Below are 15,523 nucleotides of genomic sequence, written 5' to 3' on the forward strand. Positions count from 1 at the left end.
GCTTGCAAGGCGGGTGCTTATGCTACTGAGCTAAATCCTTAGCCCCTACATGCCTTTTGCATAAAGGGATGTGCATGAGTCTTTAGGGGGTCAGGGTCAGAATATTATGGCTTGTGTTTAGATGTCCCCCCAAAGCCTTATGTAGTCATAGGTGGGGCTTTAGAAATAGCTGGATTGCCGGGCGTGGTGGCGCGTGCCTGTAGTCCCAGCTACTCAGGAGGCTGAGGTGGCAGGATCGATTGAGTCCAGGAGTTCTGGGCTGCAGTGCGCTATGCCGATCGGGTGTCCGCACTAAGTTATCCGCACTAAGTTCAGCATCAATTTGGTGACCTCCCCGGAGCAGGGGACCACCAGGTTGCCTAAGGAGGGGTGAACTGGCCCAGGTCGGAAACGGAGCAGGTCAAAACTCCTATGCTGATCAGTAGTGGGATCGCGCCTGTGAATAGCCACTGCACTCCAGCCTGGGCAATATAGTGAGACCTTGCCTCTTAAAAAAAAAAAAAAAAAAAAAAGCTGGATCTAGATTGTGTGATTCATGGTATAAAGCTGGGATTTAGGTGTGTGATTACTGAATTAGTGCACTGATTGGTTTGGTACCACCCTAATCTTGTTACCCTAGGCAGAATATAAAAGACAGAAATAAGCTTCGAAGGTCATTCCCTCACTTGCTTGTTCTCACCTGATTGCTTGTTGTGGACTATTTTTTTTTCTCTGCGATGCCCCTCTGCCTTGGAGCCCACCAACTATGAACTGAAGCCTATACAAACTGTAAGCCAAATACACCTTTCCTCCTTTAACTTTGAGTGTTATGTATTTTGCCTTAGCACCGAGAAAAGTAACTAAGCTAGACCTAGTGTAAACTCCTTCTTTGTTGGTAAAATGAATATTTTATTGGAATTTGAAGGTCTCTTCTTAAGTTTTAATATTTTTATTACTACTTTTTTCAGTACCAAGGATTAAACTTAGGTTCTTCCTATTGAGCTACAGCCCTCCCCACTCCTTTAATGTTTTTTAAGACAAGTTCTTTTTGCTAAGTTGTTAAATAACTCAAGGTGGGCTTGAACTTGAGATTCTGCCTCAGCCTCCCAGAATGATGGGATTGCAAGTATGTACCAATATGCCTAGATCAGTTCAGCAGTTTATCATCTAGGAAGAGTCATAAAAGTTATGCCCAGTTTGGCTTGTGGGTCTTTGTCAAATCAGTTAGAGAAACAATATTTCTTTTAGCTAAGCCTGGATCAAAATGTCCATACTTAGTGCTTCCCAAATCACATGAATTGAAAGAAGGGAAGTTATTGCTCAAGGGAAGGGGAAAATGATGAGGAAAACAACAACAGATATTCACTGTTTTATCTCTGCCCTTTCTTCTTTGTGTTTTTGTTTGTTTGTTTGGTTTAAGATTTTGTTTTGAAAAGGGCTGCCATTAATGTATGGAGGAAGAATTTTATGTATTCCGGGATGACCTTAAACTAACTATGCAGTCAAGGCTGGCCTTGAACTAATGGTGACCCTCCTGCTTCAGTTTCCCCAGTGCTGGGATTATAGGCATGTGCCATCATGCCTGGCTTCCTCCTGAATTCTTTTTTTTTGTCTTTTTCCTTTTTATCGGTACCAGGGATCAAACTCACGACTGCCTGCTTGCAAGGCAGGCACTTATGCCGCTGAGCTAAATCCCCAGCCCCCTAAATTCTTAAAACCTGTATTATAGCCTGTATTTGGCAGCTCTTGATTTTGTGTCATCCTTTGTGTTACGGTTTTTTGTTACTTTTACAAATCTAGTGGTTGGTGAATTTTAAGCTCCTGGAGGTTAGAGACTTACTTCAATTTCTTATTACTATACCTTATAATATTTTAAAATTACAAATCGGTATCTTAGAAAAGCAGTTTGCCTTCTTATGTTAGTTAACAAGGAGACTTAAGGTTTGATTTGTAGACTGTTGAGTACTTCTGGCTGACTAAAAGTATTGAAACAGAATTTTCACAACTTAAAACTTTAAGAGAACTTGTGTAGATATGAACAAGACATCTGTGGAGTGCTGGAGCAAAAACATTAGCCATCTCTTGGATAGTGTGTTGGGTTTTGAAACAAATGCAAGTCGAAGTAATCTATGTAATCTGGTCATGATGTAAGAGTACTTCTAGTTTTAACTACCTGAGACTCATGGCATTTTCAGTATATAGGAAACATGATGCTACTTTTTTTTTTTTTTTTTTTTAAGGAGTAAACAACTTTAAATAAATGAGAAGAGGGAAAGTACTGTTAATGAAGTGTCCTATCAAATGGTCTGAAGAACAGGGAATTTTGATGTTACTTTCATGATGTAGTTGGCTTCATTTCCATTGTATACCAGCATAAATGAGAAAAATTAGGGGAGGTGGCTACAGTAGAATTAGTGCCATTATTGTGATGCACAAAAGGATAAAAGTTACTAAGTAAGTAAGTTAGTAAATTGGCGTTATTAATACTCTAAGAAGTTTCATTAACAATCTTATTTGGGAATGTTGTACTATCATTCCATAGAACAAAATATTAGTTTAGGTTTTCAGAAATGTTTAGATCACGAAGGTAAACAACCAAGAATTCTTTAATCTCTCAATGGTTTGCAAATTTAATTTAGGTCAAGTTGCTTTCATAGCTTGAAATTAATGTAAGCTGAAAACAAATATAGGGACTAAGTATACATTGTAAACTATTGGAGTCTATGAGATAAGAGACCTATATTATAGAACCTGAACAGGGCCTCTGAAAGGCAGACTTTAGAGTATAAATATTTAAAAATATTTATCTAAGAAATTAGATACTGTTCCTTGAAATTTTGAGGTACGATTTATCATTTTGGATTTTTGATATTAAAAAACTGCTATCTTGGGCACGTTGGGCATGTTTTGTCTTAAGTACAACTTTCATGATACCAGTTTAAATTTGAGATGTAGAGAGGGAAGAATATGCTAGTTTTTTGTCTGATACTAGTATATATTATTTTGTCTAACAGCTCCTCAAATTTACATATTTAAAGCCATGTTTCAGAGCATTTTATGATAAAAAAAGTAGTAAAAGAATACATACGTCTTGCAGGGTGTTAAGTCAGACTCAGGCAGCTTTTAATATAGCTAATATTTAGATAGATGCTGCCAAGGTTGTGGTTCTTGGAGAACAAATCAAGTTAAGCAGTTCATTAGGGAGGAAATGTTTAGTTTTGCGGGTGTGCAGTTTTGGGAGTAGTTGGCTAAAAAATACATCTGCAGGATACAAGTTTTGTTTTTTTCACTGCCTTGAATTTTGCAGATTCATGGTTCAGCATGCCTCAAAAGAATATGCATTTCATTTTTCTTTACTCAGCCGTGGGTTCTGTTTCCAGTCCTGTCACAAAGCATATCACCTTACATATAGAGTATCATCTATTGATAAAAGTACTAATTGCAGGCTATAAGCACATTGCATGTATTATTCTTTTTGAAGGGATCTTGCCTTTATAATCTTTGCATAGTTACATGGAGTCCTTGCTGTGCTGTCTCTCTATGCCTACATACTTACTACTGATTCTCCTGTGTTGATCATATCTATTCAATTGTGTGTGTGTGTGTGTGTGTGTGTGTGTGTGTGTGTGTGTGTTTTGTACTGGAATCTAATTTAGGGCCATCATGTGTGCTAGGCAGACCCTGTACCATTAGCTGTATTCCAATTTCCAGCCATGTAAAAACTTTTATGAGGAAATTAGCCTGAAATATGTATTTTGATTCTCTAAGAATCTTTCTTTCTTTCTTTTTTTGTTTCTGGAAATTGAATCCAGGGTGTTGTACATGCTATTCTACTGAGCTATATCCCCATCCCCCATGATATATATTTGCTTTGTTTTGTTTTTGAGATAGGTAATTCAGGCTGGCCTTGAATTCCCTATGTAATCCAGCTTGGCCTTAAACTCATGGAGATGCTTCTGCCTCAAACTCCTGAATGCTGGGATTACAGGCATGTACCACATGTAGCCCCTTGTGATATTTATATCAAGTTTTAGTAAGATTTAGGTCAAAACTGCTTGGTTTCTTAAAACAAATGTTGCAAATTGTTGATTATACATATAAGTATGTAGAGTAATGACATTTTTTCCCATCATTCAGCTTTAGCAAATATCAGCAGTTGGCCATATTTGCTTAAAATTCCCTTCCTTTTCTATAACTCAGCAATTTATCACAGGAGATTTACTAGCACTCCAGAAACCCCTCTTAGGTCTTCTTGCCTCCTCTTAGTCACCACCCACAAAAGGTAACCATTATCTTGAATTCTATGGACAATGTGTCATTCTCTCTCCCCTTCCTCCTTCTCCTTCCCTCCCTTCCCCTTCTCTCCCCACTCTCACTCTCCCTCCCCTTCCTCCCTCCTCCCTCTTCTGTCTCATAATTGAATTCACGACTTTGCACTTCCCAGGCAGACACTTTGGCTATTCAGTTATAGCTCCAACTCTTTGCTTCCCTTTATAGTTTCGCTATATACACAAGTATCTTGAAATACTAGTTTTTTCTGCTTTTTTTGTTGTTATTGTTTTTTTTTTTTTGAGACAGTCTCGATATGTAGATCAGGGCTTTGAACTTACTATGTAGCCCAGGCTAGCCTCAGCTTCCCCTGGGCTTCTAGGTTGTGACACCACGCTGGGTCCTGTTTTTTTTTTGTCTTTCATTTTTATCAGTACCAGGGATCAAACTCTCGACTGCCTGTTTGCAAGGCAGGCACTTGTTTTTAAAATTTGATATGTGATCACAGAGTATACAATTGTCTTTCCACTTGTATGTCACTTTTGTTGATTGTTATTTGTGAACTTCATCCTTAATGGTATGTATAGCTAGAATTTGTCTATTTTTTTGTACTGTACAATACTCCATTGCAGATACTACAATTTTAAAAACCATTCAGCTTTCAGTTTTGGTTATTTAGAAAATAATGTGATGAACATTCTTGTTTGTAATATTTGGTACACATATTACATATGGAATAGAATTGCTAGGTCATGGGCATATAGTTTGTTCTACTTGAATTGATAAGACCAGTTTTCTAAAATGATTGTACTGGTAATATAGCCCCATTATCAGTATGAGAGAGTTATAGTTGCTTTCTTCAAAACTTGGTATTGGCATTCTTTTTAAATTTGTCATGCTGGTGGGTTATAGTATTTTATTGCTGTTTTAATTTGCATTTCTCTGATGTCCAATAATATCACACATTTTTCCCATAAATATATTTGATATTTGACTTTTTTTGTTTGTTTGTTTTTTGAGACAGGGTCCACCATGTATGTAGTTCAGCCTGGCCTTGAACTCACTATATAGCCCAGACAGGCTGACCTTGAATTTATGGTGATTCTCTTACCTTAGCCTCCCAAGTGTTGGAATTACAGATAGGCTGGCTTGGCTATCTTTTTTTTTTTTTTTTTTTTTTTGTGTGTCTTTTTTGAGACGGGGTCTCTCTTTGCAGTTCAGGCTGGCCTTGAGCTCACTTTGGAGCCCAGGCTTGTCTTGAACTCGTAACAATCCTCCCACCTCAGCCTCCTGAGTGCTGGGATTACAGGCGTGAGCCATCATGCCCGGCTTGACTTGGCTTGGCTATCTTTTAAAATGAAATTTTGTTGAAATTACATCCCCATTTTTCTACTGTGTTGTTTGTAAAAATTCTTGTAGATTTGTGGGATTTCTTAACATGTAAGTATTCAAAATATCCCTTTTGAGGTTATATATATATATATACATATATTATATATTTTATATTTATATATTATATGTATTATATGTATTTTTCCTCTTGAGACAAGGCTTACTATATAGTTCAGGCTGGCCTTGAACGCGCTGTGATCTTCCTGCCGAAGTCCCCTGAGTGCTAGGATTATAGATGTGTGCCACCATGCCTGCCCTAGGTTATTTACATATCGCAGATCCATTGATTAATAATTCCTTCTTTTCCTTTCTCTTTCTCTTTCTCTTTCTCTTCCTCCTCCTCCTCCTTTCTGTATTGGGATTGAACCCAGGATCTTGTGCATGCTAGGCAAGCACCTTACCACTGAACTATATCCTCAGCCATAGTGATATGTACGGTGAATACAAATTAGTTTATTTTTTAAAATTTTTATTTATTTACTTATTACTATTATTTAATACAAATTATTTTATTAAAGTCAGATATATTAATATTTTTTCTTTATAGTTAATTTTTTTTGTACTGGTCAACTTTTTTTTGTACAAGGTCAAACTCATGACCTTGTGCTTGCAAGGCAGGCACTATGCCATTGAGCTATATCCCCGACCTTATGGTTAATATTTTTTAAGTCTTATTTAAAAATTATTTTCCTATCCTGAGTTCAGTGTTATCTTTTTAGATTTATCATTTTTCTGTTCACCATTAGATCTACAGTTCACATGGAATTAATTTTTGTGTATAGTGAGATAGGTATGAGTTTTCATTTTTTTCCTTCTCTAGATATTCAAATATATCAATGAAAAAGTCATATATTCCCACTGATTTGCAGTGGTACTTTGTCATGAATTTAATAAAGAAAGTAGAAAAAAGAAAGTGATAAAAAGAGCAGACATTAATAAAATAAGCATACAATATATATAGAGAAGTTCAACAAAGCCAAGAGTTGGAATCTTGACTAAACTAATAAAATTGATACCCACAATAATATAAGTTTTAGAAAAGAGAGAGAAAAATACAGATTATCAGTATCGTGGACAAATATTTGGAGACTATTATCGTGGAACCTGAATCTTCAAATAGATAAGAGGAAGCCACACAAGTTGGCACATGCTGTAATCCCAGTACCTGGGGAGGTTGAGGCAGGAGGAACAAAAATTGGAGTGTAGCTTGGGCAACCTAGCAAGACCCTACCTCAAAATAAAAAATAAAAAGGACTGGGAATGTATTTTAGTGCAAAAGCCAAAACAGAACTGGGCATGGTGGTACAAGCCCGTAATCCCAGCACTTGGGAGGCTGAGGCGGGAGGATTGCTGTGAATTGAAGCCCAGCCTGAAGTACATAGTGAGATCCTGTCTCAGATAACCCAAAAAAACCCACAAAACAGGACCTCAATGGCTAATGAACATGAACATAATCTCAAGCTATTGAAATAAAGCAAATTTTAAAATGCTATCTTTCCCTGCTTATTATTTTGACAGAACTATCTTTTTTTTGTTTTGATGATATTGGAAATTGAACTCAGGACCTTGGGATTGCCAGGCAGGTGCCGCACTACTGAGCTATATCCTTAGCCCCTTCTTATTCCTAAATTGCTGTTATTTATTTAAAATTATATTTAATGTTTATCAAGTAACTTCTATGGTTTTTTTTTTTTTTTTTTTTTGTCTTTTTGAGACGGTCCACTATGTAGTTAAGGCTGGTCTTGAGCTCACTTTGTAGCCCAGGCTGGTCTCAAACTCCTAGCTATCCTCCTGCCTCAGCCTCCCAAGTGCTGGGATTACAGGTGTGAGCCACCATACCCAACATGTTTATGTATTTATTTATTGGATGATTATATATTTTTGTTCTTCATACCATTAGTATGGTTTTTGCTAATTAGTTTTTCTGTTACACCAACTTTACATTTCGAAACAAACCCAATTCTGTTATATTATTTTTTAACTCTTGTTAGTACATGATTATATTCACTATAGGAAATAGGTACGTGGACATAACAAATTTCAGATAGATTATAATTTTTGTGTATTGCTGTGTCTTCTATGAATTGCTGATTTTATCCTTCGATTTATTTTCTCTGATTTGAATATCATTATTATTTTTTTGAATATCATTATTAATTTTTGCTTACTGCTAAATCTGAATGCTAATCATTTGTTACTTATATGCAGAGCAAATGTCTTTTTGTAGTCTATAGCTTTTTAAAAGATACTTCAACATATGAGTTTTATGTTCCCATGAATGAAAAATACCAAAGGAGGGCTAGTTGTTGAGCTCAGTGGTAGAGTGCTTGTCTAGCTTGCATGGAGCCCTAGGTTTGATCCTCAGCACTACAAAAACTCAAAAACATATAGTGCAAAGTTTTTCTCCTTCTCCTCTTTCATTTATCCATTTTCCTTCTGAAGAGGCATTATGACTTCATTTAAAAATTATTTTTGTTGGGGCTGGGGATTTAGCTAGGCGGCATAAGCGCCTGATTGCAAGCAGGCAGTTGTGAGTTCGATCCCTGGTACCGATAAAAAGGAAAAAGACCAAAAAAAAAAAATTTTTTTTTTTTTTGTTTATTCTGGTACTTGTTATAGAAAAATTTTAAATTTTCTTTTTAGATTGTGATTTTTTTTTTTAGATTGTGATTTTTATATCTTAAAAAACATTTCCTCTGCTTTATTCTTTTTTTTAATTGCATTTTAAAGAGTAAAAAAAAAAAAAAACAGAAAAATCAAGACGCAAACCTAAAGGACAGCAGCAACAAAAGCAAAACAACAATAACAAAAAAACCCAACAATAGCTATATAGATTTTCAAAACAAGATGATAATAATTTAACAGTGGCTGTTATAACTGCATATTGTTATATTCAAAATAGTTAACTCAGGTTACCAGAAACAGGAATAAAGCAAAACAGTAAAACGGAGCAAAACATTGGATTTCAAAAACAAGACAGAAGGAAATCTTGGGCAACCCATTTGCGATTCCTGTTGTCTGTCTCTCAGACAGAAGCTTTCTTTCTCTAAATAAATATATTCTGCTTAAAAAAAAAAAAGAAAAGAAAAGGAAGGGAAATCCGCCACAGTTGCCATGGTGCACAAGGTCATCCTCCAAACAGATGCCCTGACCACCAGCCCCAGGCCTGCATAGTCAATCAAACAATACAAGTATCTAACTATTCCTTTTACCTCAGTTGCTGTCATCTTACCCTGAGTCCTCTGTATCACCCAGTTGCTGGGGGCAGTGGGAAGGATTCTCTTATGGTTTCCCAGCCCCCAAGGCATGGTTTGTCTTCTTGCTGAGTGTCTTCTCCATCTCCAGGACAGACCCTGGCTCACGGGAAGGTGTGGTTTGTCTTCTTACTATGTGTCTCTCTCTCTCTTTTTTTTTTTGAGACAAGGTCTTGCTATGCAGTTCAGGCTGGCCTTGAACTCACAGTATTCCTTCTGCCTCAGCCTCCTGAGTGGTGAGACTACAGCTGTGTGCCACTGTGCCTGGCAAGAATTCATTTTTTTGTGTATGATGAAAGGTGCGGATGACCCTTCCCGTATTGTAAAACTGCTCATCCTTATGCTCATACATTAAATAACTAAGATGTATTTGTCTAATACAACTTGCAGTGCTGACGGGAAATCTGTTGTTCAGCTTCATCTATGTATGGACAAATACAGTTAGCTGGTCTAATTTTTAAATGCTATTTTGTTCCTACTTGCAGAAAAGTGCTCACAGTTCTAATAAATGCTGCCTTTCAGGCTCCATAATGTGTCCTTGTGTCCTCTAATATGTCTGGAATTTGTGTAGGCTGTGCTGGGGTAGAGGAAGAGAGTTTCTTTATTGCATAAGCAAGGACAAAGTTTTTTCCTTTCTCTTCAATTGCCAATGCCTCATCAGAAGCTTTCAGCATTTATGTAAGAAATTTATTTATTTTCCTAGAATTTGAGCAAATATTGTAGAATAGGAAGTTGCTTTTGCTTAAATGTATTTTTTTTTTTTTTTAGTTCTAGGGCTTTTTAAGTTATTAAATGTGTTCCTTTATGTTTTAGCTTTGTATTGTGGTATTGTGTAACCTTTCTATCTTTTTGATATTGTTATGGTTTGTATCTAAATGTTCCCAAAACCTAATGCAGTTATAGGTGGGGCTTTTTGGAGGTGCTGGATCTAGGGTGTAGATTACTAAATTAGTCCACTGAATGGTTTGGCACAGTTCTGTGTGGATAAGATACAAGGGACAAAGAGGGGGTCGTTGTGTGTTGCTTGTTGCTTATTCCTTGAATGCTTTTTCTACTTTCTGCCTTCCACAAATTGTTCTTCCTCTGCAAAGCTTGTGTGCTTGTGTGTCACTGTACCACTTGCCCTGGAGCCAGCTGATTATGAACTGAAACCTTTGCAAACTTGGGTGTTGGGTATTGTGTCTCAGCAATGAAAAAAGTAACTAAAATAGATGCTGTCTTACCAGATGCTCCACTTAGAAAAAAAGGAGGAAGAGGTTAAAAAAAAGAGATAGTTCATTTTTTATTTTTATTTTTAATCTTTTTGGTACGGGGATTGAACTCATGACCTTGCACTTGCCAGGCAGGCATTTACACCAGTGAGCTAAAATTCCTGACAAAAGAGCTAGTTTAACAAAATTTAAAGTTTAGAGTAGAAGAATGAATTAACATAGGAGGGAAAGGGGAAGCAAAAGGGAAAGAAAAGAGGTTGTGGTTCTTATGTGTTAGGACTTCCAAGATTATCTTTTTGAGTTCCTTATAAATAGGTAGTGGCAACTTCAAATCTGTTTCTTTCTACTTGCTTAGGCTGGTAGGAAAGCCAGTTTTGGAGCTGATAGCCTGCTAAGAACTCTGTTGAGAAACAACATAGCTGGTGGCATTGTGCTTTTAGCTCCTTTCTCATTGGTTTGATCCAGTTTAGTGTTACCAGGGTTAGCTGTGATATAAGTTTAGAATCTTAACTGAGTCATGTTCTGGACTTTAACAAAATATGACTGTAGATTTTATATGTAAACATGCTTCTTTTTTTATGTATACATGCTTCTACTTCAGGAATGTAATGGATGCTGTTCAGATGCATTTATATTTGTTTTTTGGGGTTCTTTTTTTGGTACCAGGGCTTGAACTCACAACCTTGCACTTGCTGGGCAGGCACTTATGCTGCTGAGCTAAATCCCTGGCAATATGCATTTGTATGTTAAAATTAATTTGATCTGAAGTTAGTTATCTGTAATTAAATGCGATAGAGGACATATCAGATATTAAACTGATCTTAGCCAAGGGCCATGAAGTAACATACAGCTGGGCATGGTGGTGCATGCCTGTATCCTAGTACTTAAGAGGATGATGCAGGAGGATTGCCATGAGTCTGAGGCCAGCCTGGGCTCCACAGTGAGTCTAAGGCAAGCCTAGACTATATAGTAAGACCTTGCTTACAAACAAACAAACAAACAAACAAATGGGATGTGAATTCCATAAGATGAGTAGTTTAGACTTGATAAATTATGATTCTTTTTGGTGCTAACACATTTCATAGTTTTCTAGACTTTTTTGATTATAAATAGTAATTTTGTATGGACTCTTGTTTCTTGCCTGAAATAGACATTTAAAAAGAGGCTCCTTAGCCTTGATGGTGGCACATTCATGTGGTCCCAGCTACTCAGGAGATGGCGGCATGGAGCAGTGTAAATTGGGGGACAGCTTGGCCATGTAGTGAGACATTACCTGAAAGTAAAAAGTGTAAAAAGTCCTGGGGATGTAGTTCAGAGATAAAAGTACTTGTCCAGAATGCAGGAGATCCTGGGCTCAATCTCATCAGCATTGGGAGGGGAATCTTGTCAAAGTTAAAATGCCTTCTGATCTCACTGGCTTATGTTATAATCATTGGCATCTTTAAGGCTATGAAGGAAAATAACCTATCCTTGTGCATTCTAAGTCATCTCTAGTGACTTTTTGATCATATATTCATAATTTGATATTTGTATGTGATTTCTTATAGTAAATTATCATTTTAGAGAAAGAGGAATCATCATCAACTGAAAATTTAGGATATGATTTAAAATTAATAATTTTTTAAAGGAGTAGAGATAAACTTTGAAGTTTACCCATGCCTTATTTTCACTATACTCTTATTAAAAATTATCCACAGAGTATTGGTAGAGTGTTTTATTAGCCTGTTATATTTATTATCTAAGATGTGTCATTTTTCCTGTAATAGTGCTTTGTTTGCCTGGCTGTCATGGACAACTTTTGTGATGGTTGTGATTGTTTTCACTGGGGAAACATGTATGAGTTAGGTGAATTTAACTTTGCCTAAGATACAATAATCTATCCTTCTTGGCTTCTGTTACGTCAATTCTCAGTCATATAACAGATGACTGTTTGTATAATAGTATAATAAGAATCATTATTATTTACACTATAAGGATTATAATGACCACCATTAGAGTTAATTGACAGTGAGTACAATGATGTGTCTGTTATAAGAGATGGAGCAACAGTTCTTAAACATATATATGTTATCTTATCTTATGTTATGTTATATCTTAAACATATATATGTTTTACTTCTAAGTAAAAAGGAGTATAAGTAGTAGTAGTTGTTGGGAAACAAAAAAACAAAGGAAGAAGACATTTCTTGAGAGTCAAAGGAATTTTTCAAAGAGTATGGTCAAATGGAATATAGGAGCAGGAAACTGGCTAAGACTAGAGGGCAGAGAGAGATGTCACTGGGCAGAGGTTGGTCTTCAGTGAGAGATGGGTCAGAGGCATCCACAATTGAAAGACTTAAAAATAAAAACACGCTGGAGGTACATTTAGCTCAAGGCCTAGCATGTGCTAGGCCCTGGGTTTGATTCCTAGCACTGTAAAATAAATAAAACCTGGGCTGGGGATAGCTCAGTGGCACAGTGTCTGCCTGGGCAAGCATGAGGTCGTGAGTTTGATTCCAGTACATAAATAAATAGATAAAACCTATTTATAGACCTGAACAAAAATCAATTTTATGTACCTGTATATTTCCTCTACTCTGGGAAAGCTTTTTGGTTATGAGGAACAGATTCAGAGGCTGCTGGGTCAACTACAGGGAGCTGATTATAGTATGGGCTCAGAAACAAAGCATCTATATATAGAGCAGAGAAACATGTATCAAAATGATACCCCCAGAAATCTTCTGGTTCATTTTTTTCAGTGATGCCATTTGCAGTTTTGTCATCTGCAATGATTCTTCCCTTCGAGGTCAACCTGTTATCTTCAATCCTGATTTTTTTGTGGAAAAACTCCGACATGAGAAACCTGAGGTGTTCACTGAGTTGGTGGTCAGCAATATCACAAGGCTTATCGATTTACCAGGAACTGAGCTGGCTCAGCTGATGGGAGAAGTGGACCTTAAATTGCCCGGTGGGGCTGGCCCAGCATCAGGATTCTTCCGGTCTCTAATGTCTCTCAAGCGGAAGGGTAGGAGACCTGTCTGTGAAGGGTGGGCAAGTCTTAGCTTCTCTCTGCAACACCTGAACTTTATTATTTTTTCTCAAGGCGAGGTCTCACTATGTGGTTCAGACTAACCTTGAACTTCCTGTGTAGTCCAGGCTGTTTTTGAACTGGCAGCGATTAATCCTTCTGCCTCAGTCTCCTGAGTGTTGGGATTATAGGTGTTTTTGTGCCACCAGACCTATATTGGATTTTGTTCTTAATACCTGCAGAATCATTGAGGAGCTGTGATTATCCTCTCTCATTTTCCATTTTTTGAGGCAGGATCTTGTTATGTAGTTCAGCCAGGCCTTTAACTCACTTTGTAGCCCAGACTGGCCTCAAACTCATAGCAATCCTCCTGCCTCAGACTCCAGAATGCTAATATTACAGACATGTGCTACCATTCTCAGCTATTTTTCTCTTTTTGTAAACTATTAAAATAAGAAGTGAATTCAGTCCCTAAAAGGTGACATATGTGTTTAGGTGGGTATCAGGGGCATCTTAATTTTCATGCCCTACTACTAAAAAAATATTTAATTTTCAGTTTATTATTTTTTTAAATGGTATCTTGCTATATTGCCCAGGTTACCCTTGAATTTCTGGGTTCATGAGTAGTTGGGACTAGAGGTGAATGTCACTGTGTTAAACTAATTAAACTAGTTTTATTTTAAATTTTTTTTTTTTTATATCCAAAGTTACATAGCTGGAAAGCACACAAAGAAAACCTGAACTTTTTATTGCAGTTCTCAAATGTTTTCATTCCCTGGAATGCTTTCATAAGGCTGGTACTTTACAGCTCACCCCAAAAAAAGTCTTCTCAGGAAGTAAAGAAATTGTAGCACTACTTTTGATAACATATGGAGGAGATCTTGTTTTATCAAGTATAGGAAACTCATTCAGCTAGAAAAAATGTTTATGCATTAACAAATGACATCCTGTGCCAGCTCTTGTGAATGATCTGTCATGCTTTGACAATCATGAATTCTTTTTTATAATTAATTCTTTTTTATAATTAATTTAAATATTAATGTGATGATAAATATTAGTACTTAAAAAAGAAAACAGGCCAGGCATGGTGGCTCACGCCTGTAATCCCAGCACTTGGGAGGCTGAGGTCGGAGGATTTTTTCGAGTTCGAGACCAGCCTGGGCTACAAAGTCAGCTCAAGGCCAGCCTGAACTGCATAGTGAGACCCCGTCTCAAAAAAAGGGCAAAAAAAAAAATGGAAAACAGTCTTGGTGTTTAAGGAACCTACAATTTAATATTGAATTTGGAGCCGATTTGAGAGTTGTTCTGATTGTATTTTTTGGTGTACTTCCAATGCCAAGGTTTTTGTTTACTCATCCTGTGAAAACCATTTGCTGAACTGTAATGTTGCAGTGGTGGTGGTTTTTGGTAGAAGTCTTTTTTTTTTTTTTTTTTTTTTGAGACAGTTTTGCTATGCAGTTCAGATTGACTTTGAACTTAACTTTGTAGCCTCAAACTGCAAGTGGTCCACCTGCCTCAGCCTCCTGAGTGCTGGGATTACAGGCATGTGCTGGGGTTGTTTTAAATATGATGAATTTTGTACTATTTGTGTAAATACATTTCTGTCCTGTTATGTGGTTTTTCAGAAAAGGGAGTGGTATTTGGATCCCCATTGACAGAGGAAGGCATAGCCCAGATATACCAACTGATTGAATATCTGCACAAAAGTAAGACTACTGAAAGTTTTATTGTTCTTTGTTTAATGAGAGCTGACTGCCTTGGATTAGTAGGTGCCAGTTAACATCAGCAAAGAACTAACGAGTGCTGATTTCTGGGGTAGATTTTAAAATATACGTCCTTTTAATCTTCATCTTATATATTGATATACCCCATACTCTCAAAGATGTGTATAAATTAGACAGGGTCTATAAAACTACATTTATTTCTTAACTCAGAGAAATATTTCTTTGGGAAAAATTTGTTGTTATTAAAGAACTATGACATTTAAACAAGGGAGCATGCTGTTTTTAATCTCTAGAATTCTATGATTCACATATACTTTTCACTTAATTATTGTTGCATTTTTTAGTAGTCTTGCTGGTCATGTTGTGCTAGGTACTTGTTACAGCTGAATATATATGAAAATATGATGGCCTTGATATATAAGGCCTTATATAATGCCTTAATAAATCCAACTCAACGTTTTATTCCCTAGTCAGTGTGGAACATTGTGCTAGGAGTCAGAGCAGAGATTGCAAACTGGCAGGCTAGGGGTTTGAGTCATCTGCCCATATGTTTTATTAGTTCGCAAAGGATTACATTAAAAATAAAATTAGTGGGGCTGGGGATTTAGCTCAGTGGCATAAGCGCCTGCCTTGCAAGCAGGCAGTCATGAGTTCGATCCCCGGTACTGATAAAAAGGAAAAAAAGAAC

At 36.8% G+C, this 15,523-nt stretch overlaps 1 protein-coding gene across 6 annotated transcripts in view; it reads left to right on the plus strand.

Annotated features, from left to right (window-relative positions):
* The window catches only part of Arhgap19 (Rho GTPase activating protein 19), an 89,989-nt gene that overhangs the window by 30,128 nt on the left and 44,338 nt on the right, over positions 1-15,523 (plus strand). For 4 of the 6 annotated variants that reach the window (XM_063245118.1, XM_063245120.1, XM_063245116.1 and 1 more), the window contains exons 2-3: positions 12,843-13,108; positions 14,737-14,817. In XM_063245118.1, the coding sequence (XP_063101188.1) occupies positions 12,843-13,108; positions 14,737-14,817 (347 nt within the window). Of the gene's footprint in view, positions 1-9,477; positions 9,573-12,842; positions 13,109-14,736; positions 14,818-15,523 lie in introns of those variants that run through there. The other 2 variants (XM_063245117.1, XM_063245119.1) reach the window with 2 other exon arrangements.

Source organism: Cavia porcellus, unplaced genomic scaffold, assembly GCF_034190915.1.
Source record: "Cavia porcellus strain 051 isolate PalLab524CR breed Dunkin Hartley unplaced genomic scaffold, mCavPor4.1 scaffold_2, whole genome shotgun sequence".
Classification (NCBI taxonomy): Eukaryota; Metazoa; Chordata; class Mammalia; order Rodentia; family Caviidae; genus Cavia; species Cavia porcellus.